The sequence below is a fragment of the Chrysoperla carnea genome, chromosome 2 (assembly GCF_905475395.1).
Source record: "Chrysoperla carnea chromosome 2, inChrCarn1.1, whole genome shotgun sequence".
Taxonomy (NCBI): Eukaryota; Metazoa; Arthropoda; class Insecta; order Neuroptera; family Chrysopidae; genus Chrysoperla; species Chrysoperla carnea.
In genome coordinates, this window is record NC_058338.1 from 28,193,642 (window position 1) to 28,220,896 (window position 27,255).

General features: G+C 28.4%; 3 protein-coding genes across 5 annotated transcripts; 2 read left to right on the forward strand and 1 right to left on the reverse strand.

The window, feature by feature from the left end:
- The first annotated feature begins 2,029 nt into the window (after positions 1-2,029).
- LOC123293675 lies at positions 2,030-2,990 on the forward strand. The gene is made up of 2 exons (XM_044874560.1): positions 2,030-2,127; positions 2,418-2,990. The coding sequence occupies exons 1-2, from the start codon at positions 2,117-2,119 to the stop codon at positions 2,968-2,970; spliced, it is 564 nt and encodes a 187-aa protein (XP_044730495.1). The 5' UTR covers positions 2,030-2,116; the 3' UTR covers positions 2,971-2,990.
- Positions 2,991-3,610: 620 nt separating this feature from the next.
- Positions 3,611-5,829, reverse strand: LOC123292608 (zinc finger protein 271-like). The gene is made up of 2 exons (XM_044873322.1): positions 3,784-5,829; positions 3,611-3,616 (listed from the first exon to the last, which is right to left on the reverse strand). The coding sequence occupies exons 1-2, from the start codon at positions 5,827-5,829 to the stop codon at positions 3,611-3,613; spliced, it is 2,052 nt and encodes a 683-aa protein (XP_044729257.1).
- Positions 5,830-7,254: 1,425 nt separating this feature from the next.
- On the forward strand, positions 7,255-25,318 carry LOC123291485 (glycoprotein-N-acetylgalactosamine 3-beta-galactosyltransferase 1-like). 3 transcript variants are annotated; one of them, XM_044871789.1, is made up of 8 exons: positions 7,255-7,309; positions 12,466-12,591; positions 22,650-22,773; positions 22,839-23,095; positions 23,162-23,300; positions 23,705-23,928; positions 24,019-24,176; positions 24,541-25,318. In XM_044871789.1, exons 2-8 carry the CDS (start codon positions 12,585-12,587, stop codon positions 24,775-24,777), a joined length of 1,146 nt encoding a protein of 381 aa, XP_044727724.1. In that variant the 5' UTR covers positions 7,255-7,309; positions 12,466-12,584; the 3' UTR covers positions 24,778-25,318. The 3 variants fall into 3 exon arrangements, with proteins under 3 accessions (XP_044727724.1, XP_044727726.1, XP_044727723.1); XM_044871791.1 differs by having other exon boundaries at positions 22,654-22,773; XM_044871788.1 differs by lacking the exons at positions 7,255-7,309; positions 12,466-12,591 and adding an exon at positions 19,116-19,171.
- The last annotated feature ends 1,937 nt before the right edge of the window (positions 25,319-27,255 follow it).

Consider the following 27,255-nt stretch of genomic DNA (forward strand, 5'->3'; position numbering starts at 1 on the left):
AAAACTTCTTAAAGTGTATTAATTTTCTAATTTTATTTAAGATTGTTAATTAAATATCATAAATACATACATTTCCTTTAACATAATTGTTTCGGTTATCTTTGAGTGTCTCGAACTAAAATTTCTCACTGTTATGATAATAACATTAGATAGCGGCAACTTCGGCAATGGACATTCATCGTTTAATTTATAATTATCAAAGACCTAATTCAGTTTTTAAACATATCAAACCCTAACAGATTTTTGAAATCGACATTCACGTGGCTTAGCGAATCTGGTTTAAGGCTTGTCTTACTTCAAGTTGGGAAAACATAAAAAAGATCTAGATTTGCGAAGCCATAGAAACTAGGCTTAAAATAACATCTTCATCAATCAAATATTTCTAATAATCAAATAATATTATTTCATATAAAATATCCATCCCGTCCCTCTAAAATAATAATCCTAATTGATAATATCTTAAAAAAATCTTGGATTTATGACGATTATTTCGTAAATATTTTTGTTTTGCAACGCTTATGTGAACTTAATTGACCATGAAATATCAATTTTTTTTAAAAATTAGATTTTTATTATTGTAATTAAATTTTCAATAAAAAATTGATATTTCTTATTAAATGTATTGCTTATTGATCATTATTAATGGGGCACCATTTGTGTTAATAGACACAACACTTTTTCAAATGTGATTAAAATCCTTTACGGTTTCGATAACCTTTTTAACGGTTACATAAATATTAAACACAACAAGTTTATAGAGCATTTATAGTTTTAAACTCTGCGACTAAAAAGGAAACTGCAACTTCAATCGAAACATGAATATTCTTCATTCAAGAATTATCTTTCTTCTAAAAAAAATAAAAAACCGTCAAAAATTGTGGTTTTTAGTATTCTTTTCAAACTACATTACAGATTTAAAAAATTACTTTTTTATTATTTTTTTTTTCTTCAAATTTTACTGTGAAAGACGAACATACGAATCACTTTTTTAAGGTAAACCGTAACAGGTTCAAAAGTGTTCTAAATATGAATACGAATGGTGCCTTAATTACTTGTATATATTGTATATGTATTTACATAGATATTTTTTATTTAGAATTCTTATATAAACTCAAATTTATATATATTATATATTTATATAATCGATCAATATTTATATGGAAAAAATTTTATAAAAATTTTACTTTATTTATTATTTTGAAACAAACAAATAAAACAAAACAAACAAACAAACAATTGAGTGAATCAGTGTTGTTTTAATTATCTAATTAATTACATATATAATGATAATTTTTATACGTTTTGTGTAATTTTTGACATTTGTATGTACAATTTTTCTAAATATAAACACAATTTTATTCATTTTTATATTTTTTATTCTAAATGGTTATTGGCCAGGTCCTGCATGAATAGCTCTATATATATACGAGTAAGATCGTTCTCCATTTGTATGCTAATGTCAAGTAAACAAAATGGACTAATTAGGTGATTTTATAAACACCTATACCAAAATTTTTTGCTTAACATCAATATTTTTAAGCGTTACAAACTTGGGACTAAACTTAATATACCTTGCATATTACATATATGCATAGTATAAAAAAATTCTCAAACTCTTTATTAGGTAGGTTTTATTAATTAATAGTTTGAATAATTATATCATCAGTGCAAGAAAATCATTTTATGAAATATAAGTATTGATTTTTTTCCAAATATCAATTACACTATATGTAATTAATTTGAAAAAAATAAATTATATTCCGTAAAATGCATCAATTTTCGTAAATCCATCGTATCATAATTAAATTATGAATTTAAAAATGGCGAACGTTAGTCATACCCACATATAAACTATACCTGTATGGAGCTCTATCTATCTAAGTTGTACTAGTACCATCAAAAATTGCAGTTTACAGTATTACAGTTTTGAACGTAACCCTTGAAGACATGTTTATCAGAATTGCAACTATAACTTTTATCTTGCTGATTTAACTTATAAAAAGTACCCGACTTAAGTCTATACAGTTAAGCTGATAATTGATAACTATTGTACAAATTGTCATTACTGATTTCAGTGCAATATATGAAAATAATTTTAACTGATTAAAATCAGAAAATGGCAGAACGGTAAGATTTTATGTAACATTAAATTTAATAATTATTAAATCATTAAATGTTTAATAATATTGCTATTAATATAATGAATTTAACAATATACAGTACAACGCAATTGATTCGAATCGAACACCCAAATAACAAACATTTTTTTCTTTTTTATAAGTGGGTAATCAAAATTTATTTGAACATTTTTATTGTACTCCAATTTATATACTCCAATTTTATACATTTACCAGGTGTGCAATGGACTATCATGAGTGAATATAATAATTACTTACGTATTTTTTTCCTATTTCTAGAAAATTAAAACCAACAGAAATATTTGATGTCGAATCAATTCGACATCCCATAATTGAAACTACAACTGAATCCCAATTGAAATATAAAGAAATTGAAAATGGTGGAAAATGGCTCATGTTCATAAATAAATCAAAATTGGATGAGGTTTGGGAAAAATGTTGTAAATTGTACGACGAAGGTCAACTAACTGGTGTTTCAAATATAAGATCTTCAACTAACTATAAAATTCCAAAAAATAGATTTAGTAATAAAACTGGTGTTATCAGATTTTATTGTGTTCCATCAGCCAATAACGAAACAGAAATAATGGAAATTGGGAAAAATATTTTAAAATTAATTCCTTATCAAAGTGATTCTGGATACATGACTTACAAGTCGGATGAACAAACTAAACGTGGAACCAGACAAACAGGTCAAAAAATTAATCATCTTTATAAATTAGAAGTGCCAAGAAGATTGCCTGCGGAAGATTTCGATAAAATGATAAAAGATTTCGCCGCATTAAAAACTGGTCCTTCTTCAACAAAAAAAGATTTCACTCAAAATAAATAATTATGTGAACTGTCTTTTATTTTTTAATGAAATGACTATTCAAATATATACTGTTAATAAAATGATTATTCAAATATATACTGTTAATAAAATTAATATTCAAATATATACTTTTAATTCTTCTTCGCCCTCTGCACCCCAAAGGGACTTCACCCTTGCAACCTAAACGGGGACTTCGCCCCCCCCCCTGTACCCCCGATGACGTTAAAACTATATAAATGATAAGTGATAATAATGGCAATTATACAATTTTTCATTCGGTACAAAAACGGCTTGACCGATTTTGCTCAAAATCTAATCAGGTCTAAGTTACATAATTATGCGTTAAATAAAACTGGTCCCATGTCAATATCATCATTTGTTCTCGAGATACGGGAGGCGAAAATTGAATCCGAACATACATACATGGGCACACACGGACATCTTTTTAAAAACCATACTATTCGACTCTAAAGGCCTTGATCCCATTACAATAACTATCCCACTGGGAAGTTAATAACAGTATTTATTCAAGGTTAGTAAATTTAAATTTAATCTGAATCTGGTTGGCCTATCGTAGTTTTGGTCCTGGTCCTATAAATCCACCTCATTTACTCTTACAACACTGTTTCTGAAATAAATTTGTATTCCCTTTATTATTTCACCCCTGTAAGTGAAAAATCGTTCCCACAGTTCGATTTTATGAAACTTACAACTTAACTCTACAAGCGTGGAAAAGTGAAAGCAAGAATAAATACAAAACTATTAGAAATAAAATGTTTAGTTTTTATTTACATAAGTTTTTTACACTTTTTGTTTTAAAAAGTTTTTTACAGCTTTTTCAATATGAGACTTTTTATGATTAGTTAAACGATTAGGTTTTGCAAATTGCTTAAAACAAATATCGCATTCATAAACTTGTTGTGGATCTTTAACGTGTGCTATTTTTTTATGTTTCAGCAAATAACTTTGCCTGTAAAATTTGTTATCACAAACATCACACGAAAATCGTTTTTCCCCTGAATGAATAATTCGTTCATGTTCCAATAAACTTGATTTATAGCCGAAAGTTTTATCACAAACAGTACATGAAAACTTTTTCTCTTTCGTATGTGTCACTTTATGTCGATATAAATTCATACGTTGTGTAAATGATTTCGCACAAATTTCACAGGTAAAAGGTTTCTCTCCCGTATGTATTCGTCTATGTTCAACTAAATTACAACGATTTACAAAAGTTTTACCACAATGTTCACATGTGAACGGTCTTTCTCCCGTGTGGATTCGTTGATGTCGTTGTAAATCAAGTGTTTTAGCAAATGCTTTACCACAATCATCACACAAATGAGGTTTTCTCCCAGTATGGATTCCTTTATGGGCTGTTAACGTTCGATTACTGGTAAATGATTTATCACATTGATCACAAGCAAATGGTCTTTCTCCAGTATGCATTCGTTTATGTTCAACTAAACTTCGAAGTCTGGTAAATGTTTTTTCACAAATATCACATGCATGAGGTTTATCCACAATATGAATTTTCTTATGTTCAGCGTAATTTCTGTGGAATTGAAATGTTTTATCACAAAAATTACATGAAAATGGTTTATCCCTTGCATGTAGTTTTTGATGTCTACGTAGATTTTTCGTATTCGTAAATGTCATATCACATTCGTCACAAGAAAAACATTCTTCACCAGTATGATCTCGTTCATGTAAAACCAATTCTCTTTGTGTATTAAATACTTTATCACATTCGTCACAAGGATATTTTTTACCTTTATTATGGATAAGTCGTTTATGTCTACGTAAATTTCTATGTTTGGAAAATCTTTTATCACATATATCGCATGAATACGGTTTTTCTTCTTCTTCATCATTTTCTTCTTTCACTTTGATTTCTTCGTCAATTTTAATATTCTCTTCATCCTTAACTATTAATTCAATTTCTAATTTTTGTTCTGTTTTGATTGGGGTTTCGTCCATAAATGGACTAGATGGACCTGCATCCAAAATATCACCAATGCTACTGTTACTACTTTCACAAATATCATATTTTTGTTCAGTTTTAACTTCATTGTCTATTAAATTTTCACTTTTCACACTTTCACCTTCTTGAATGGTCGTGGTAATCGATGGATGGGAATTTTCAGCTGGTGCTGGAATAAATGAATTCGATACACTGGGAGTACAGAATGAATCAATTCCAGTATGAATTGGTGCTTGATTTTCAACTAAATTTTGTGTAAACTCATATGGAAAACTATATCTGTCTATTACAGGTTCAATCCGTTGTTGTAAACTTCTTTGTTTTTCCCGTGGAACAGGTTGTTCTCCAGTATGAAGTCGTTTATGTCTTACTAAAATATCATGTGTTTTGAATGCCTTATCACATATGTTACAAGAAAACGGTCTTTCTTCACTATGAATGATTTTTTGATGTCGAACTAAATTCCCTTTTTGTGTAAATGATTTCGCACAAACATCACATGTATATGGTTTTTCTCCCGTATGTTTTCGTTTATGTTTAACTAAATCGTTATGTGTTGTAAATGATTTTTTACACACGTCACATTCATATGGTTTTTCACCACTATGAATTCGTTTATGATCAACTAAATTGTTTTTATAACGAAATGCTTTGCCACAAAAATCACATAAAAAACTCTTTTCACCAGTATGAATTCGTTTATGAGAAACTAAATGTACAAATTGATTAAATGTTCTATCACAAACATCACATGAAAAAGGTTTTTCTTTTGGTTTTTCTTCTTGTATTTCTTTCTTAATGGCATATTCTGGATTTATTTGATGGTCAGTTTTTAATTTTTCTTCGTATTTGATTAATAGATTATTGATATCATGAAATGAATACGATGACATTTTGATTATCTATGTTTTAAATATTAATACACAAAGTTCACAAATTAATGTCACAATTAATATTATATACAGACAAACGATATATATTAATATTTTATATAAAATAAGTTTTGCTACGTAAATAAATTTTTTTTTAAATTTTCTACAAATTAAAATTATACTATGCAAAGAGCATAGGATAGAGGAGAAGCAGCCCATATGAGCTAATGTAAAATCGTAGTATACGAGTTTCAGCGCCTCTACCGAGTCAGGCTTTCAAACTTAATAGTTAATAGTCACCCCCGCAATAGAACTCATCAACGTCCTATAGTCTTTGGTATGCTTGTCTTGCCAATCATATACTTGATCGTGTTGTGTGTTTCTTATAAATTTTCTAATTTTAGTTTCAATGTGTTATTATAATTAACAATCATAATTATTAGTAGGGAAGCCCAAGAGGGGATTTGTGTAGTAACTCGAGCGCGTCAGATTAAGATATGGGGAATTCCTTGGACCTTCCTTAATATCTCCACCAGATATTAGCCCTAAATAAGGGGGGACGTGCGTTGGCCAGACGATCAGATTAGTAAAAACGAAATTGCGATATTTGAATTAATCCGAGCGAGTCAGATTAAGATATGGTGGGTTAACTACGTGCTAAAAAATTTACATTCCAATAAGAGGCTTGCAAAGATCGTTACCCGTAGTAACTGGAGTGTGATCAAAATTTTTTCAGACTATTGAAATTTACATTTTTTAGCATGTAACTAACCCACCATATATTAATCTGACCCTCTCGAGTTAATTCACCTATCGCAATTTTGTTTTTACTAATCTGACCGTCTGCCCTACGCTGGTCCCCCCATATTTAGGGCTTATATTTGGTGGAGGTACTAAAGAAGGTCCAAGGAACCTCCCATACATAGTTACTACACAAATCCCCTCTTGGGCTCCCCTACTATATGGCGAAGTCGTACATCTGTATAATATTCTATGTCAACAAAGTGACCTATAAAAAGGTTCCGATTAAAATCGGTAGATAGTCTCCCTTAGTAGGATTGTCCCATAGTGTGCCAGGCTTCAGCTTTATGCAGTGACATTTTCAAACTTTGATTAATTAAATGGAGTTAAAAAAACTATTATTTTTGAACGCAACCTTTTCGTTAGAAAAGGAGCGGGTTAGATAAATGATTAAAACATATTAAAGTGAATTTATTTGAAAACTATTAATAATTTATTTAGAGTATTTGGTTAATTTTTACAATACGATAATAAAATATGTATTCGTATCATAACGATTTGAAATACATTTCAATCAAAAAATAAAATTCACTATGACTAATTGGCATTTGCATTATTTATATAGCCAAGTGTAAAGTGTTTACTGTCAAAATTTAATAAGCATAACAAAAATAAATAAAAAACAGTTTAATTAATTTATAATAATGTAAATCTAATTAATACTAGTTTGTGTAAATTTTATCTAATAAGTTATTATTAAGTGAGTATAAAAATTTTTTCATTTTTATAGAATTTTATAACCAATAAAAGTTATGTATACAAAGCGAATTAATGTTAAATACCTATATACATTAGAGATTAAAATTGAAGTTAGTTTTTTTTGTACTTGTAGTTTAGTCTTATTAGAAAATAGTCTTGCGATGAACGTAATTGGTGAAGTATTAATAAATTGAATTCATATCTAAATTTCTATGGAAAGTGTAGGAGAATGAAACTTGTAAATCATTAACTGAAAATAATTGGAAAATTCTTGTACAAAAGTTAGTCTTAAGGTAGTACCTACACGAAAGTGATATTCCAAGAATTTCTCAAAACTCAGAATATAAAATATTTAATTCATAATACACTTGCTGTTAAAATTAGAAGATGATTTACCATGCCATACATGAGATATTAGCAATTAAAAGTGACGCAATTTGTACGTGTACATGGGAGAAGTGTATAAAAATACACAAATTTACAAATATTATATTTATTTACCAATGAATGACGTCCACCATCTCTATGAAAAACTAATATAATGTAGAATACTATATTTAGAAAATATATAAATAAAAATAAAAATTATTTACCATATAGTTTCGATAAAAAACTTAAATAAATAACTCGTTTTAGCGATGATTTTTGTGGAAAAGATATGAAGACTAATGTTAAAGGCATATGTCATAGTGTGTGTGTTTATATGTATACTAGAAACAGTAGTGAGGAACTACAGTCTTGTGAAAATAATATATGGTATATGTATAATAGTCATAGCACAGTTAATGCACTGAATGATAGTATTAGTCCAAAACTTTTTGACTGGACGGTCGCGGAGGAACTACCTTAAGTATAATTTCCAATAGGCTTTTCAGTGAATTTGCTTCGACTGGCTACTCAATATATTTGCGTTTAATACGCCAAGTCGTGGCGAAAAGTTTGTGTAAAATTCACAGAGTGCTACGACCCTACGACAACAAAGAGTCGAAAGTTTTATACTTTTTATCGTTGTATTTAAATAAAACCCATTGCAATTAAGGGGACCAATCGATAAAAACAAATAAGTCTGCTTCTGGTAAAAAAATTATTAATTGAGATAAAAGTTGTACATTATGCAATATTGTCAACAAAAATTGTTAATATGTATATTCCTACGATTCATTAATCTTATGATATCATAATTCCAAAAATTGGAAAAGTGGTATTCTACATAATATGCATACATTACCGCCCCATCTCGAAGGCGTATTTTTCTTTTTCCAGTAGACATTCCCAGCAATCGATTGTGATCCATCGATAAATCAAAAACGTCTGCATTTAGATCGTTGGGTCCATCAGGATGCCAAGATCTACAAAATCACCCAATATGAATCATCTAAATCGACCGAAACTCAATCTCCATAAGATTTTGTGCTGGGTCCTTCATTTTTTAAGCAAAAAAAAAAAACTGGTTTTATGTATACGTGCTACATAATTATTTTAAAAAATTTTAATTTATAACTATTTTACATATTATATACAATTTCCTTATAGATATAGACCGTAAGCCCACTATGAAGTTAAATATTTTTAATTATTTGGTTTATCTCAAAATTATTTTTTTTAACAGCGGGTGCAATAGAGAATTGTATGCCCTTTCAAATAATGTATTACAAGGTAGGGAGTACTATTTGAAATTTCAAAGTGAGGGAGGCTAGCCCCCGATAAAAAAATCGGATTCATGAAACGTAAAATTCGGATTCGCCATGCTATTTCAAGTACTTTTGTCTGCTAAACGGTGACAATTTATACATAAAATATTTTCAAAAGCCAGTGAAGAAGTCATTTAAGAAGTAATTATTTTAATAATTCATGAATCCGAATTTTTTATCACGGAGGAACGAAGGAATGGAACCTAAAATTCTCTAGGTACCATTTTTGAACTCCCCCCTCGATATCTAAATCGACGTGTTTTCACTCAAAACAATAATCACATGAGGCCAAGAATTATTAAGGGTGGGTAATTTAAAATGAACACACTCAAAGCTCAATATTTTGGAGCAGTGAATAGGCTTACGGTCTATTATAATTGTTTAAATCTTCACTAAAATTTAAACTATTAGGTATTTTTTATATTAATTATAGTTATGTCATTTTAGCTCTAGTAATACAATAAAGATGCTTGCCATGTCTAAACTTGGCTATTTATAAAACTTTCGAACCTTTTCTGCTTACATATTATCAGTGGACATTATATCGCTACTACTTCCTTGTAGTCTTTAAACTAGTCAAAATGGATTCAAGGAAAGTCGAAAGGGGTATTTTTGTCAAAATATGAAAATTCTAAAGTTGTACAAAACCGAGGATGCATAACTAAATGTTATGATACTCCTAAATACCGAATAGAGGAAGGTGGTCTATAATGACCCTCTTAAGAAAAAAATGTAATTTATAGCCAAACTATTCGAGATATGTATAACGTCGAAATATTTTTGGTTTCTTTATTCAAGTGTTGCAGTATTGGCATGTCAATTTTTTCTGATTTGTTCAAATTTTTAGAACTATTCAATATTTCTCAAAAGGGATCGTTTTTACTGACCTTGTAAGAATAGGTTTTCAAATGATGCCGTTGCATTTTTTACCAAACAGTTCACATAAAATATTAATTATTTCATCAACGATTAGCATGATAGCACAAAATAGGGATCATTTTAACGTATATAAAAGGTATCATTTTACCAATAACGACATTTTTGAATACCGTCATAACAACTGACCTTAAAATTTATTATACGCCCATCAAAATGTGTTATAATATTATTAAAATTCAACGCAGCCAAGAGTAAAACAACCTCCCGTGAAAACTAACACAAAAAAAGAAATTTTTGTTATAACTGTTATAAAAAAATTATTTTTCCTTGTAATCTAATATTTTTTAATTTACATTGGCATCGAAAGGACCTACTTTTAAGTAAAACATCTGATTCGACAATTCATCTGCGACATATATATTATGAAATAAATTCAGATATCTATCTGGCTAGACCATTTCTCAAAAAATATATCATGTCACATTTCCTGTATATTCCATAATCTTTCATAAACGGATGAATATGTTTAATACCGAAAATAATATAATATTTGCTTATTTATTTAATTTTGTATGCATATTTGAAAGTTTCATGATACGCGTAAATGTAAATATCTTAACAAAATGCTGAATCTGCAAGCAAAGAAGTAAATATAATAAGAAATCATCAATTATAATAATTGATAAAGTTATTGATATACCAAATAAATATTATTTATGATATTATTTTGTTTTAATAAACAATTTGTGTCCAAAATTTAATATTCGTTGTTTTGTTTGAGATAATCAGATGTTTTTATTTTCTTTTTGGTATTTGATGTGTGTATAAAGTTCTGAAGAAAGTTTAATTGGTTTACTTTAAATTCAGATAAATCTCTAAATTTCTTCTATCAGTAATAATAAAAAGGTAACTTTTTCTAGTTCAGTTAGTATTTATAGTATAAGCTTAAACGAATAATTTAAAAAATATTTCGAAAATAAATAGATATTAATATATTTAATACCTTTTTAACCCCCGAACTAAAAAAATAGGAATGCTATTAGTTTGACCGCTATGTGTGTGTGTGTCTGTCTGTGGAACCGTAGCGCCTAAACGGATGAACCGATTTTAATTTTTTTGGTCTCGTTTGAAAGGGAATTTAACGGAGAGTGTTCTTAGCTATGTTTCAAATGCGAGTTTAAAGTTCAGTACAAAAAAAAAAAAAAAAAAAAAATAAAATTGGCGACGATCTTCAAAATGTTTTAAAGATAAAGGTAATTTAATGAAGTGTTCTTATATATGTTTCAAGTGCGAATTTAGGGTTCCGTACCCGAAAAACTTATCGGGGATTTTTAAAATTTTGTAAATTTCACTTGTTTATACATTTTTTCTGATTTACTAAAAATTTACAAATGAATTATGTCTATTTTACACTTTAAAAAAATTGAAAACGGTTTATATATTTTAACTTTGGGCGAAAATAAAAAATTAATTTTTATAAATTTGACACTTCGGTCTTAGTTAAATATTGAAATAAATCAACATACATTTTTAAATACTGCAAAAAAAAAACATGTATAATTCATAGAATTGTCAATTCATTAAAGGCTTCCATTTCGTAATCTATAACGAGGTGCGGAAATTACATATAATAAAAATAAAAATGTACCTTGAAAGTAGTGTATAACGCCATATACATATATATGATTTATTTATTACGCTTAAACGTCATTACTTTTAAATAAAAATAATTCACTTTTTAAAATTACTTTATCAGTATGAATTTTACGACTAATAATTTTGGTTATAATATTTCAAAATCATAAAACTTGATTGCCTATATTAGCAATTTTTTATTTAATGTGTTCAGGAGCGACTCTTGCAATTTTTTGGTGCGAGATTCGATTGTAGCCTTGGCCTCACAAAATACAATGACTTATTTGCATTTTTATTCATTAACGTCTTGATGACGAGACAAATAGCTGCCAAAATTGCCAATGCCTTTTTGCAGAGGCATCACTCCAAGATCACTTGTTTTTTCACTTTTATTTTTTTTCGTTTTTATTAAAAATAGTTTCACATGCAGTGAATTCTCGTATTTTCTTAATATTTGGTTCATATTTCTCATTATATTTGACATAGAAATTTTGGTTTACATGTAGAATTTGATATATGAGAGAAATAGTAGACTCGTTATTAAAAGCAGGTAAACTGTTGAGTGAGGCAAATAATTTTTATATACAGGGTGTTCCGTGACTCGATGAACATAACTTAAGAGCGTATTCTTTGAAAAATTTCAAGTCGAAAGTGCCTTATATACTTTTGTCCATTACCTAATAGTTAAGAAGTTATGTCCACTATTAAGTAAAGACGTTGTAAAGTAGTTTAATATTTTATTTAAAAAAAATATTTGTATTGCTAACACAAATGAAATTAAAATTTTGGTTCAAAATGAACCCGCGCCTCAGTACTAAACTTAATATACTATGATATATTTCATATATACATAGTATAAAAATTTTTATTTGAATGTGAGAATACAAAGTGGGAAATTGTAAATATTTAAATTTGGTTCTTTTAACTTATATAGAAAATTATTTGTTTCCAGGTATGTTTCATGCTGAGAAAACTTGCTTAATAGGCCAGATTATCTTTATGGCGGTGGATATTCTTTTAAAAATAAATGTGTTATCAAGACAATAAACACATTGTTTTCTTCTGATCTTAATGTTTTGTAAGTTAAAATTTTTATTAAATATATATTATAAATCCCAAATCCCCTTTCTTGTCTATAGAGTGATAATTAAAATTAGCTTTTGATAGAAATTGGATTTTTACGATAAATTACGTTGTTGAAATTAGTTCTTAAAAATTAAAGTCATGTCTGTTTGTTGCTAATAAATTAGTTTATCGCATTTTCTTATTAAAAGTATAGCAACTAAGTGTACCTTTCAAATTGGCAGCATCTACATATCTCGCCAGAGCTTGATTTATCAAAAAAGTATAAAAAGCAGGTTAATTTAATGATTGGATGCAGTGTTTTAGAGATATCGCAATATTTGGATCGATTTTAGATCGTATCTCAAAAACTATTCGACCAGTCATTAAATGCACCCGATTTTTGTACTTTTTTGGTCAAAATTACCTTATAAACTGAGTTTTATCGAAATTGGAGATAAAAAAAATGTCTCGATTTTTTGCAATTTTTTTAAGGGGTACCCCTTTAAAAAAAATCGAGAAAACGCAAAAAAAAATTTTTGTTTTGAATTCGATGAAACTCGGTGGATGGGGTATTATCGTGCCATTTTGACTATGTTTTATCGATAATAATATGCAAAATCTTAATTCGAATAAAAATATTACAGATAGAAATGACTCGCAGCGAAACGTCTAGCATTATGGTGCATTCACGTATAGTTTTTATTTACTATATGAATGCAGTAGTAGGCACTGATTTGACCTTTTACACTGATATTACAATTCATCTCATTTTATCTGTATAATTGATAGCAGATAATTTACAAAATAAAAATATTTATAATTACGTCCATGCACAGGCTACAAAATTGACTATTGTGTTTTGTGATTAATATCACATATTGTACCTAAACCATTGTGTAACAAAGTGGGTAAAATTTTGGCTAAGTATTATACAATCAAAATCGGTTTTAATGACATCGGTTGTAACGACGACCGATTACGAATTTGAAAGGTCTAGTCACTCTTACACACAAAGTAATAAGAGTATCTTTCTTATCACTGTCTCAGTGTACATAGTAATAAATAAACAATACAATGATATTGATACAATACAATACATGTATACATACTATATTTGTTCTAACATAATTTGCGCCCTCACGGGTAAACAGTGATGTTTACGAAAAATGTTCAGGCAAAAGTTGTTTATTTTTTTATATTGAACATTTTTTATATTTGTACTTTTTATATATCTCTAACGGTTTACAAGATGGGTTCTACGCACCCAAGACAAAAATGACCTATGCTCCTTTTCGAACCTAAACTTATTTTTAACGTCCTGAACACGCTATAAAAATTTCAGTTTGATATCTCATTTTGTTTTTGAGTTATCGTGTCGATAAACGGACAGACAACCGGAAATGGATTAGGTGATTTTATGAACACCTATTAGGCAAAGAGGCGATGACTGAAAATGTCACGTGATAGATTCAAGGGAATATATTATTGGAAAAAATAGTACTTATGTAAGTGTAAGTAATGCAAAAGACCTGCAGTCCCCAGCAAGGTACTTCACTAGAAAAATTACTAGTTTGAAAAACCCCAGTGAACACTGAAATGTCTTCCATAAACACTCTGTAAGAATGTTATCTTTTAATTCATGAATATTCTATCAACTTTTCCCCATTTATTTATAATATTTTAAATATTCTATAAATAAATAACAAAATTAATTATTATCACAAACAATTTTTTTTTTTATTAATGAATTACGCAATTAAAACAATGGAAATGAAATTAAGGATGTACGAGCGTCAGGGCAATTTTGGATAAAAGGCTAGTTTTTTTTTTATATGAAGTTGGACTTAGTCTAAATCAGTTGGTCTTATGAGAAAACGGTAGATGGATGATATGTTTTCATAGATTTCCCCAAACTTAGTCGATGAAAATTTAAAAAAAAAAACTATTTAAATTAAAGTTTAAACCATTAAAAATTATTGAAAGTAAAAAAAACCCGTTGTGGGCACAAATTAAAAAAAATATATTTTCAATTTTGATGGTGAATTAGATGGTAAAACCTACCGGGTTACCCACTGGTAACCTGCACTTTTACGTTTAGGATAATTTGATGCGCTAAAATATTCTTTATTACCTTGATATTTTATAGTACTAATAAAAATGGCGGTATTGCTAACCAATTGATCATAATTATTAACCAATTATGACCATTTCGTGACCAATTGGGCTAACTTTTTGAGACTCCAAAAATCGCAACTGGGGGTTTTTATGGGAGTATGTCATATTTTTTTTTATTATTATAAATTTTTATTGCTCATTAAAAAAAAAATTTACTACTATACACTTAAAAAAACAAGTGAAAATAAACAGTTGACTGAGTTAATTGTTAAAATACTCTTGTATAGACAGTGTTGAGTATCAGTGCTTTTATTATTTTTAAATAATTAATTAGAAAAGTTATAAAAACAAACAAATTTGTTCCAGTTTTCGAAAATTTTGCTAATTTTTTCTAGAAAATTTTTTATTTCGTTTTCTGTTACTAGTTGAAGCTACCTACCCATTTTCAGCTCTCTATCTCTTATAGTTTTGGAGACAATGGACACTAAAGTTTTGCCCTAATTTGATCCCTCGCGGGAAAATACGAAAAATGTTTCAAACCAAAATTTTTCACAACCTCTTATGGTTTAAAAGATGAATTCTACGGACCCAAGACCCAATTAACCTATATTGCCCATTCACGAACTCAAACTAACTTTTTATGTCCTGAGCACGTTAAAAAATAAAAAGCTTCATATCTCTTTAAGATCTTAGAGATATCTTAGTACATTGATATATATTTCCTACATACTTACAGGGTATATAAATTTCTTAAAAAATAAATAAACAAATATTTTTAACAAATAAGCGGCAAATAGTTTATCATTTCCATTTTTCATAAAAGAAGAAAATGCAAGAAGCAGAAAGATTGATATCGTGCCACTGGAAAATAACTTGAACCTACACTTACTATAATTTTTTGTGGTCAATTAATAAAATTCTTGTGTGGTGTCTAATTACATGAAAATTCGATTCGATCTCTTTGCGATTAATGAGGAAAGGTAAATTATCGGAAATGGTAGGATTACTTATGAAAATTAAAAATTCTAAGATACATAACAACAGATTTAAAGTTTGAAATAACAACATAATACCTACTGACACTGCTTACATGACCTTAGCAGTTAAGGTAGTACCTACACGAAAGTGATATTCCAAGAATTTCTCAAAACTCAGAATATAAAATATTTAATTCATAATACACTTGCTGTTAAAATTAGAAGATGATTTACCATGCCATTCATGAGATATTAGCAATTAAAAGTGACGCAATTTGTACGTGTACATGGGAGAAGTGTATAAAAATACACAAATTTACAAATATTATATTTATTTACCAATGAATGACGTCCACCATCTCTATGAAAAACTAATATAATGTAGAATACTATATTTAGAAAATATATAAATAAAAATAAAAATTATTTACCATATAGTTTCGATAAAAAACTAAAATAAATAACTCGTTTTAGCGATGATTTTTGTGGAAAGCATATAAAAACTAATGGTAAACGTATATTTCAAAGTATGTGTGTGTATACGAATAGAAGATATAATTGTGTGTAACTACAGTCTGTTGAAAATAATATATTGTATGTGTATAATAGTCATAGCACAGTTAACGCACTGAATGATAGTATTAGTCCAAAACTTTTTGACTGGACGGTCGCGGAGGAACTACCTTAAACACGCAGTGTAATCATAAAAAAAATTGTTTGAAATCTAGGTAATAATCCTGAACGATTAAACAGCGCTCAAGGTAGCAAGAACGTCTCCGATGTGGGCTAATTTTCCGTTAATAATTTTTCTGATAAAACATTCTGTATATGGAAACTTTTAAATTACACTGTACAAAATATATATAATACGCTATCAATTTAGTATTATAATTATCACCATAAATTCAAAATGTTGTATATGAGTTTAAAAATGTTTTTCACAGTATTAAACAAACGAAATTGCGACAAAAATATTATTATTCATTGATTTTATTATTCATAAATATATATATTTTAATAAAAATAAATTATTCTTAACGTTTATTAAAGATTTATCATGAATACGAGTGTTTTTCTTTTTTAATTTAGTAGTTTTTTTTAAATAATATAATAAGTGTTTTAATAATTTGTGTTGTTTCATTTTTGTCAGCTTGTGTTATTATTGTTCATTAAATTAAATTTGATTTGAACTAATTTTATTATATTAAAATATATTTAATAACAATTATTAAATATTGTGTACCTATATTATTAAAATAATTATAGTTTATAATAATTGTGGCGCTTACATAAAAAAAAAAAAAACGTATTTTCGAACGATTGGTAAAATACAGTCTGCCTTTTCGAACAATCAGATTGTAAAACTTTATGCGTTCGTAACATAATGTAGTAGGCTTTTAAATAACTTATCTCATGCGGCTAAAAAATAGCTCATGTTCGATATAAAATTTATATTGCAACGTTATTCTCGAGAAAGTAATTGGAAACTTTTTTTCGAAACATTTTTCCAGAGATCAGAAGTGAAAACAAGATTTTTGCATTCGATTTCCGCCGGATTTATTAAATTTACGGAAAAATATGTAAAGCAAAGCTTGTCTTTTCTTTTAAAAAAACTGAGTTGCGAACATGGGCCAATTTTTAACTCCTTCGTTATATAAAACCAACAATGGCATTATCATCTATCTCTATTTTGAGTTTTCAAAAAGCACACTGCCTTCTGCCATTCCATGTTTTCTTTTATAATCGCTCAATTTAATATAAAACAAGTGAAAATAAACAATTGATTGAGTTAATTGTTGACATACCCTGTATAGAAAGAATGTATTGAATTTCAGTGTATTAAATGAATTATATATCAAGGTATACTAAGTTTAGTTCCAAGTTTGTAGCGCTTAAAAATATTGATGCTACGAAAAAAATTTTGGTATAGATGATTAAATGTTTGTCCGTCTGCTTACCTGTCTGCCCGTCCGTGATCAAAATAACTGGAAAACGAAAAGAGATATCAAGTTGAAATTTCTATCGCGTGTTCACGTAATAAAACGAGTTTGAGTTCGTAAATGAGCACATAGGTAACGGTCTTGGGTCCGTAGGACTCATTTTGTAAACCGTTAGAGATAGAACAAAAGTTTAAATATAAAAAAATTCCTCATAAAAAAAACAACTTTTGTTTGAAACATTTGTTCAGTTAACTTCAACTAGTGGCCTTGTGAAAGATTCTCGAAAAACGAAAATTTTTTCGATTCATTGTGTGTTTAAATGCGCGTTTAAAATGACTTTAAAATTTTTCTACTGAATTTATTTTCTGAAACAAAAAGCACCGTGACTAACCATTCTCTAGCTTATCGGGAAGTTAATGATATACACAAAAGCTGAGTTAATTAATTTACACATATACACAAAAGCAAGTTAATAAAAACGTGTTAAAAATAAACTAAACTGAAAATAAGATTTTCGGTTAGTTTTCACTCATGAAAATTAAGGAAAAGTATTGTGCTAAAATTTATGGGCAGGAAATTTACATGAGACAGGAAATTTACTTCTAAACCAGTTTTCTACCCTTTGTACCTAGTTTAAATTCATAGGAAATTTTGTTATTTCTTTGAATTTTAAAAAATCATAATTTATTACTGCCTAGAGTGCCTATTCCCTTACACTAGATAATAATTGTTTGTCCACTATTATAGATTAAAATTATATGTTAAAATCATATATACTCCCTTGTTTCTAAAAGCAATCCGTTTTTATGCAATGTAAAAGGCACAAACTTTTGATAAAATATATCAATTTGTAGACATCCTGCACATTTGATACCAAAAGTGAATAGCTGAATGTTAATATTTTCGAAAGCAGAGATTTTAGTAAAGAATAACTTGTTTTCGAAAACCTTATACTTATAAAAGAGCTCTCCAAATGGAATCAACTTAAGTAGACGACACGCTGTTATATACCATGTGTACAAAAACATCAAAAGCTAAAAATCCCGTTTCATTAAAAAGCACCTAATGAGAGAGAAATAGGATATTAGTGATGGAGTTCTGCTACTCATGAGTTTTTTTTTTAAATGTGGGAAATTAAGACATTTGAAAATAAAAATATAAACATTTGCTGATTTTTTAATGACGGATGCTGTTCAATTACAAATACCTATTTATATTTGTTATAAATTAATTATGAAATAATAATAAAAAGTATAATCCAATTATAAATAATGTGATTATAGTACAAAATAATAAATTAATTATACATTTTTAAAATAACACGTTCAAAAAACAAAAAAAAGTTCTATTAATTCTAAACACGTTTTTGTTTTTTTGTTTATGGAAATTTAATGCAATTCTTAAAAGAACTAAAAATATTGAATCAATATTTTAACTAAGTTATCATTATTTTAAATATACATATTAATATTGTTTATAATTACTAATATATTGTTTATTTTAAATGAAAATTTATATTTAAATTTCACCATGATTCACAAATACAAACCACTTGTAGAAAGTAAGTATTTCATTTGTTACTTTAAACACGTAGAGTACGCTCTAAAAATTCAACTCGTTATCGTGTATTTTATACCTGATGACCCATTTTAAACAATGCCCCTGAAAACTTCTTCAACGTTTTTAGGAAAAGAATCTCAAGTAAAAAATGTGCTACTTAAAGTTGAAATTCTCATAGAAACCTTAAATTTGACGTTGAACTGCAAGGTTGTTAAAAAATAAACTCATACTCTGAACGGAATACTAGAGATAGAGACAAATTTTATAATTGAAAGTTATTCTTTATAAGATAACAAACAACTTTTACTATAGTCTATACTCTTACGAATCGTGAATCGCTCAATTTTTGATAATAGTAAGAGATAGAGAAAAACTTGTTAGAAAAAAGTGAGTTTTTTGGGAAAAACAACTCTACTCTCTACTGGAGTAGGGTATTGTTGAGTTTAGACCTCATTAGAGTTAATTCTCGAGCCCGCTAAATACAATACTAACGTGAACTCCAGCTATAATTCATTAATAGCTACACTATGTTTCGCTCCGCTTAACTCGCCCGCTAAACACAAATGTTAATTCCATCTTTTGATCAATCGGCCTGATTTTGGCCTTCGACCCCGTAAGTAGGCATTCATATTCTCATCTGTACTACTCACCTTTAAACTTACTTTTACATATAGGAACATCTTTTCCAACATGATTCCGGGTGGGCCATTTCACCCGAAAAATTTTAGCATGGGGTGGTAGTCTTTTAGGTTTCCCTGTAAGCCATGAGTATGGTGCTTAATTGCGTATTATTTCCAAAAATTTTGAATCTGAGTATCGAAGATAAGGATAGATTAGGACCCTAGGAGTTTATGCCAATATTTCGTATACTTTCTTCAATAGCTTTTTAATTTACTACTTTAAAAATTAAATTTTAAAATGCATACATCTTATGATGTATTTGAGAAAAATTTTTTTATTTTGAATTCAAAACCCGTTTGCCCAACAAAATTGACTATCTATATCAGGCATGGGCGAGTTATTTTAAGTCTAAGTCACCATTGTTATAACTTTATTGTGTGTTTCTTTATCCAAGTCCACATTGCTCATAGAGGAGGAAGCGAAACGGGTATACGACTCTTCTACCTGTCTCAGTTTCTCTAATAGTAATGAGATAGGTAGAAAAAATTGTCTCTCTGTCTTACTCGTATTTTTGGTTGTTACTGGGTTAGGTTGTCACTGTCTTACTCGTATTTTAGATACAGAAGTCTGAGGGATTCCACTGAGCCACGTTTGCCCATGCCTGATTTGTATGCTCGATGTAGTCATGGTTGAGCATATAACTTTGTGTATGTACCAAATTTCAACGTTTTTCGTCCAGTAGATTCAAATACCATAGAATGTGTTTAAATATGATTCTTTAATGTTTTTTTTTTCATTGATTGTAGTTACGGAAATCTAAAAATGAATTTAAATGTAGTGTTATCAGGAAGGGATTACTATGGTTGGCACTTCGACCATAAACAAAATTTCAAACAATTATAATTTTCATTATGTCCTTATGATAAATATTTAATTGTGCATTATATAACAAAAGCAAGCGTATTGGATATGGCCCTTGAAAGCCAGATTGATAACTTACTGATTCGGTAGATTATTAAATTTATTGTTTAAATAAAATAAAATTCATTTTCATTCAGTTGTTGGAAAATTCGATAAACTCTGATTTTTTTTTAAAGGGAACATTTTTTCGAATATATTTGCGTATATTTCTATAATATTATACTTTTACGAACCAATCTACAAATATTTTGCTTATGATATACAGAGTGTCGCATTTAAGATGAAGACACCCTCATATTTTCGTTATTCACAGAAATATCGATTTGAAATTTTTCAGTCATACAAGGGGATGGAACACATTTCTAATATTCTTTACCAAAATCAGAACTTTAAACACAGCCTACTGCTAATTGACAAATAGGGCTGATTCTGAATATTTTGCCTAGCGTCAGAGATGGTTAGAGATATCGAAAAAAAACTATTAGAAAAGTTGCTAAGAATATTTTTTTATACTCATACATCGATTTTCATGACAAAATTCGCATTTTTACGGTCGTTTTACATAACACTATTAAATTATCAATTGATCCAGTTTTTACGTTACATAGCTCACTAGTTAGAAAAGTTTATTTTTTAATTTTAAAACTAATAAGGTTTAGTTTTTTGAGAATATCTCGTTTCCTTTACATTTATAATAAAAGTTGTAGAGGATAAAATTCTCTACAAATTTTGTCCCAAAGCTTTTTTTTACGTTGAACCATTTTTGAAATAGAGGGCGCAGAATTTGGGGCGTACATATACCTTAGTGTAGGGTCCATCGTGAATCCCAGCCTATTTTACTTACTTACTTTTTAATTTTCTCGGATTGCAATCAAAAACTTTCTATCAGAAACTTAATTACAGGAACAATTTATATTTTTATTTGACATTTATAAATTACTTATTTGGTGTTTATTTTTACAATAATCTATTGAAATTTGATTATTAATGTTTATTTAATGCACATTTATTTCCGTAAAATATTTCATCACTTACAGGATGATTTCTAAATTATTAAATTTCTACCATAAGTTCTCACAATGGGCCTATTCAAAATAATCAACTTTTGTGTGGCCGTCATCAAAATCAAAAAAATTTAATTTTGCTCAATCACATCCAAATTTTATCCAATTTTGATCAACCAAGTATGTAATCCTACTAAATTTGGGTCATACTTTTCAAATTTGTGATCAAAATTAACCTAGCTCTAAAAGGTTTCAAGAATGTGGGGTCCTGGTCCCGGAATCAAGCACATAAGTGATAGCTAGCGAAAAATTGACATCACAGCTGAAAGAATAACCCAAAATTAGTGGGTTTCAAAAAAAATTCCAATTAGATCGGATCAAATTTGCCTGTATTATCAAAAAAATCGAATTTTTTAACTTTATGACGTCATCAGAATCCAAAAAATTTAATTTTGCCCTATCACATCCAAATTTTATCCAATTTTGATCAACCAAGTATGTAATCCTACTAAATTTGGGTCATACTTTTCAAATTTGTGATCAAAATTAACCTAGCTCTAAAAGGTTTCAAGAATGTGGAGTCCTGGTCCCGAAATGAAACACATCAGTGATAGCTAGCGAAAAATTGACATCACAGCTGAAAAGAGTAACCCAAAATTAGTGGGTTTCAAAAAAAATTCCAATTAGATCGGATCAAATTTGCCTGTGTTATCAAAAAAATCGAATTTTTTAACTTTATGACGTCATCAGAATCCAAAAAATTTAATTTTTTTCAATCACATCCAAATTTTATCCAATTTTGATCAGCCAAGTATGTAATCCTAATGGTTACTCTTCAATAAAATCTTTCCTTTCCTGTCCTTAATTTCTTCTTCAATTTAGAATATTCGGCTTAAAATGTAATTTCTAACTAATCAATGAACTTAATTTAAGGTAGTCGACCTTCTGTTATGGGCCGGCGTTTTATTTTCGCACTGGTTTCTGGTATGGTACTGGGATTCACTTTATCATTTCTTGCCATCTATGCTACCAATCAGGAACAACCGTTTCCTTTCAAGTAAGGATAAAATTTAGTCTCTAAGCCTCGGAATTTTTGAGATTATATATATTTCGTATTTTTAGACTCTCTTTAAGTGATCCACATTATCATTCCGATATGGAATCAGCTGCTGGTCCTGAAATAGATGTAGGTAGTCACCATCACGATGAAATTTTTCACCGTCTTGAAGATACATCTGTTGCTGATCAATTATTCAGGGAAGTTCGAGTTTTGTGTTGGGTTATGACATCCCCACAAAATCATGCAAAAAAAGCAAGGCATGTAAAAGCAACTTGGGGGAAACGATGTACCATTTTATTGTTTATGAGTTCTGAAGAAGGTATGAATATTTCGTATAAATATAAGGTATAAACTAAAAATAAATTATCTTTTCATTTTATTATAGACAATACTTTACCAGCTATTCAATTGCCAGTTAAAGAAGGGCGTAATTATTTATGGGCTAAAACCAAAGAATCTTTCAAATACGTTTATGAACATTATAGAGATCAAGCTGATTGGTTTCTAAAAGCTGACGACGATACGTAAGTTTTAATGAATTTACTCACAGACGTATATTAAGTACTTAAATACAGACTGCCAGTAATATGTAAGAAATAATCCTTGCCAACTATAGTTGGTGATACTTACAGGTGACCACCATGGACATAGAGAATGAACTGCATTCTTCTTGTCCTACTAGATAGGAAACAACAATTAACTGAGTTAATTGTTGGAACACCCTACATAGACTGCCTATATAGACAGTGCTTGTATTATTTTTATAAATAAGATAAGTTTAGGAAAAAAACAAAAAGATTAATGTAGGAAAAAATGGCGGCCATTTTTTTCATTTTTTAAAGTCTTCATGCCTGGATACGAATTTTTAAACAAACAGGAAATTAATATCAATCGAAAATAATATATTTATTTTTAAATCTCATTTTAGATACGTAATATTAGAAAATTTAAGATATATGTTATATTCATATAAATGGACGGAACCCATATATTTTGGGTGCCGTTTTAAACCGTTTGTAAAACAAGGCTACATGAGCGGTGGAGCTGGATACGTATTAAGTAAAGAAGCCTTACGACGATTTGTAGAAGATGGATTACCTGATAAAAATAAGTGTCGGCCAGATCATGATGGTTCTGAAGACGTAGAAATGGGTAAGTTTGATCGTTACATATCAAATGCCATCTAATTTTTTGTAGATAAATAATTAAAATGTATATTATAAAAAAAAATTTTTTTGTCAGGTAAATGTTTAGAAAAAGTCGGAGTGGTAGCAGGTGATACACGAGATCCACATGGGCGTGGAAGATTTTTCCCATTTGTACCTGAACACCATTTAATACCTGTTCCAAAAGATCCAAAATTTTGGTTTTGGAAATACATTTATTATGACAGCAATCAGGTATTCATTAAATTTTAAATATTTTGTTGTATTACTTATATTTAGAATTTCCGAACCAAAAGTTCTGTATATAAAATTTCTGCATCAAAATTTCCCAGCAGTGCCTTGAGGTCTATTGCAAAAGTGTCAATCTTACATTTCATTTCTTTTAAAAGTTAAGAAGTAAAACACGTACAAAGTTGCAAAGTAAAATTATTTGAATAAATCCAAACATATCTTTCAAAAGCAGAGTACCTAAATAGTTTATAGAAAATACCGATAACTTTAAAACGTATCAAAATAGAATCTGATAAAAGTTTAGTAGACTAAATAAAAATAAAACACATAAAATCACCAAATCTGATTATTTTTTAATTGATTTTAGGGAATGGATTGTTGTTCAGATAATGCAATATCATTTCATTATGTCTCTCCAAATCAAATGTACGTATTAGAATATTTAATATACCATTTACGGCCATACGGAATTGCATATAAAGTCGAAACTTTGGATGGTAATGATATTGATAAAAAAATGGAAGAAAATCTACACAATAACAACCGTTTTATAACTCCTAGTTCATTACAACCGCAGCAACAGCAAGAGTCAACAAAATTGTAGCCAAATTACAATTTAAAAGAAAGATATTATTTTATTTTTCAGGCTAAATGATATTAAGAAACTATTTTAAACTATTAAAATATTTATTCAAATAACAGAATTTATACCATAATATTCGTATAAAACAAAATTTATACCACGTTACCTGAAATAAAACTTATTAAGCGATTTATTTGTATTTCAGGGAGACTCTAATTAAGATGAATCATTATCTAAGAGACGTGATGTATAGTCCGCGGGACTGCACCCATTTTGTTAAATGATCAATACATATTTGAATCTTCTTGAGGGGCTTCCTTTTGACGAGTGTACCTAACTTTCTCTTTACGACTTGTTTTAGCATGATAACGTTATATTTAAACTATCGGTCTGTAAAAACGTATGACGGAATTTGTTTTTCCAGATCGATAGTTTAAATATGACGTTATCGTGCTCGTTTGAAAACGAAGCACTTTCGAAAAAAGTTGCAGAAATAATGTTTGGTAAACTCGCTAAAAGAAAGCTACTGACGAAGTTTCAAGTATGTCTTGATTATTTAACAAAATCCTACAATTTTAGTGTTTCAAAATTTTGAAAATTTGTTTAATAATAAAATAGAAAACCTAATTTTTAGAAAATATTATAACTTTTAAATGTTAATGTGGTTATAATGAAGTTTAAGCGAACATTAATAATGATTGAATTTTTAAAAACAAGGTGGCTAATTTTTGTTTCAACTTTTTTATTAACTCTGCTTCGAATGAGTTTTACTAAAAGTATATTTTTTTGTAGTAAAAAATTTCTTTCATCTCAATTTTATACTTAAAGTCCTTTGCTTCAATTCCTCACATTATACGCCAATGAATAGATTTTAATCATATTTTTGAAATGGGTCTGCTAAACATTCAATTTCCACAATTAAAAAAACAATGGAGCTAACTAAATCGACTTAATTTGAGCGTTGTACAGAGCGTTTAGAAATGCTCTGTATTTGTTTGAGGGTAAAGCCACGGATAGAAGCTAGTTTTATATAAAACTTGAACACAATACATATAAAATGTTAATAATTATTTTCGAATTTAATTTTTTATACATAATCCTATTTTTAGTTTTTAATTTTGATATTTGAATAATTATTTTTGTCTCATGGCGAAGCTAACAATAATTCATTTTTAATTGACTTATATTTTAAATTTCTTTCTCGTCAATAATCTCCATTATATTAAGCTGCGAACAGACACTACGAAGAACATCACGCAATAACGGAGATAGGTAAGCACCAAAAAATTTATAAACATTATGGCAAAATGAATACAATCCATTCATTTTATGTTGTGTGATGTTCGTCTTCGTTGCCGCAACTTTATATTGGCAGATTTAATGTTATTATTCGTTTTTATGTGATAACAAGAAAAATCTTGTAGTTTTTTAAGTTATTTAATTATTGAATGTAGAGGCCAGTATAAAATAGTGTGTGCCATTTTTGGAAAATATAGATTTTGTAACTGTGATTTAAATCGTGTATGACATTGTTTTCACCACCACACTCAATTAAAATTCGTATGTTCTGCTAAAGATTATAGATAAACTTAATTTTAAGATTGTTGAATTTCGGATATTTCTTTCTTTTTATTGAACTAATTTTGAAACCAGCCTGGAAAACGATTGATCTTCTATTTCTTTTTAAACGAATTGAAAAAAATACGCTTATGTTAATTAGTACCCACATTGAAATTTTCCGATGTTTCCTGCAATGTTGAAGTTACGTTTTTATATGTATGTTTGTTCTTTATGTCCTGTTGGGAAACTTCTTCAACAAGGAAACTTTCGATAGCGGGACATTTTCTTTTACTGGAATATTTTTTATTTGATCTCCAAACTTCAAATTGATGGATATTCGTTTTTTTTTATTCCAACTAATAACACTCCAAAATTGAATTCAATAGTATATATATATATATATATATATACTATATATATATACTAGACTCTGAGTCGGCACTTGACTATTTGAATGAAAATAATTATGGATAATTATATCTACTTAACTGTATTAAAACTCTTAAATGCACTATAGAAATAAAGTTTCTTTAGATTGTCGGATCTTTATCTTTATCGGGATTATGCATATCGATTAAAAAGGCTTGATACGAAACTAAAACCGTAATAAAAATAAATTCTCAATTGGAAGGCCTAAAGGTTATTTAGTATTAATATTCTTCATTCATTCCTCAATATATCTCTGCATTTTCTAGGCTTGCAATAATTGAAGTGTGCTAGTTAAATAAGAGATTGTACGTTACGAATGCTTTAGTTCATTTGTGTCCGTCGTGGATCAAGTTTGTATATATTTACCCATTATCTTTTGGCATCATGATTTATTAATTTTAAATAAAAACAATTTGTTAATGTAATTTTAAATAAAAATAAAGAAACTTCATGTATTTAATTTTAAACTTTGTGCATTAACTTTTAAAAATTAACCAGTGTTTTTTCCCT

What these genes read in the sequence shown, in the direction of transcription:
- LOC123292608 (XM_044873322.1), bottom strand. Translation starts at nt 5,829, where the DNA reads ATGTCATCGTATTCATTTCATGATATCAATAATCTATTAATCAAATAC.
- LOC123291485 (XM_044871788.1), top strand. Translation starts at nt 19,141, where the DNA reads ATGATTCACAAATACAAACCACTTGTAGAAA. An exon ending in GTTTATGAGTTCTGAAGAAG is followed by an intron (nt 23,096 to 23,161) that starts GTATGAATATTT and finishes ATTTTATTATAG; the next exon opens with ACAATACTTTACCAGCTATT. An exon ending in TTTATTATGACAGCAATCAG is followed by an intron (nt 24,177 to 24,540) that starts GTATTCATTAAA and finishes AATTGATTTTAG; the next exon opens with GGAATGGATTGTTGTTCAGA.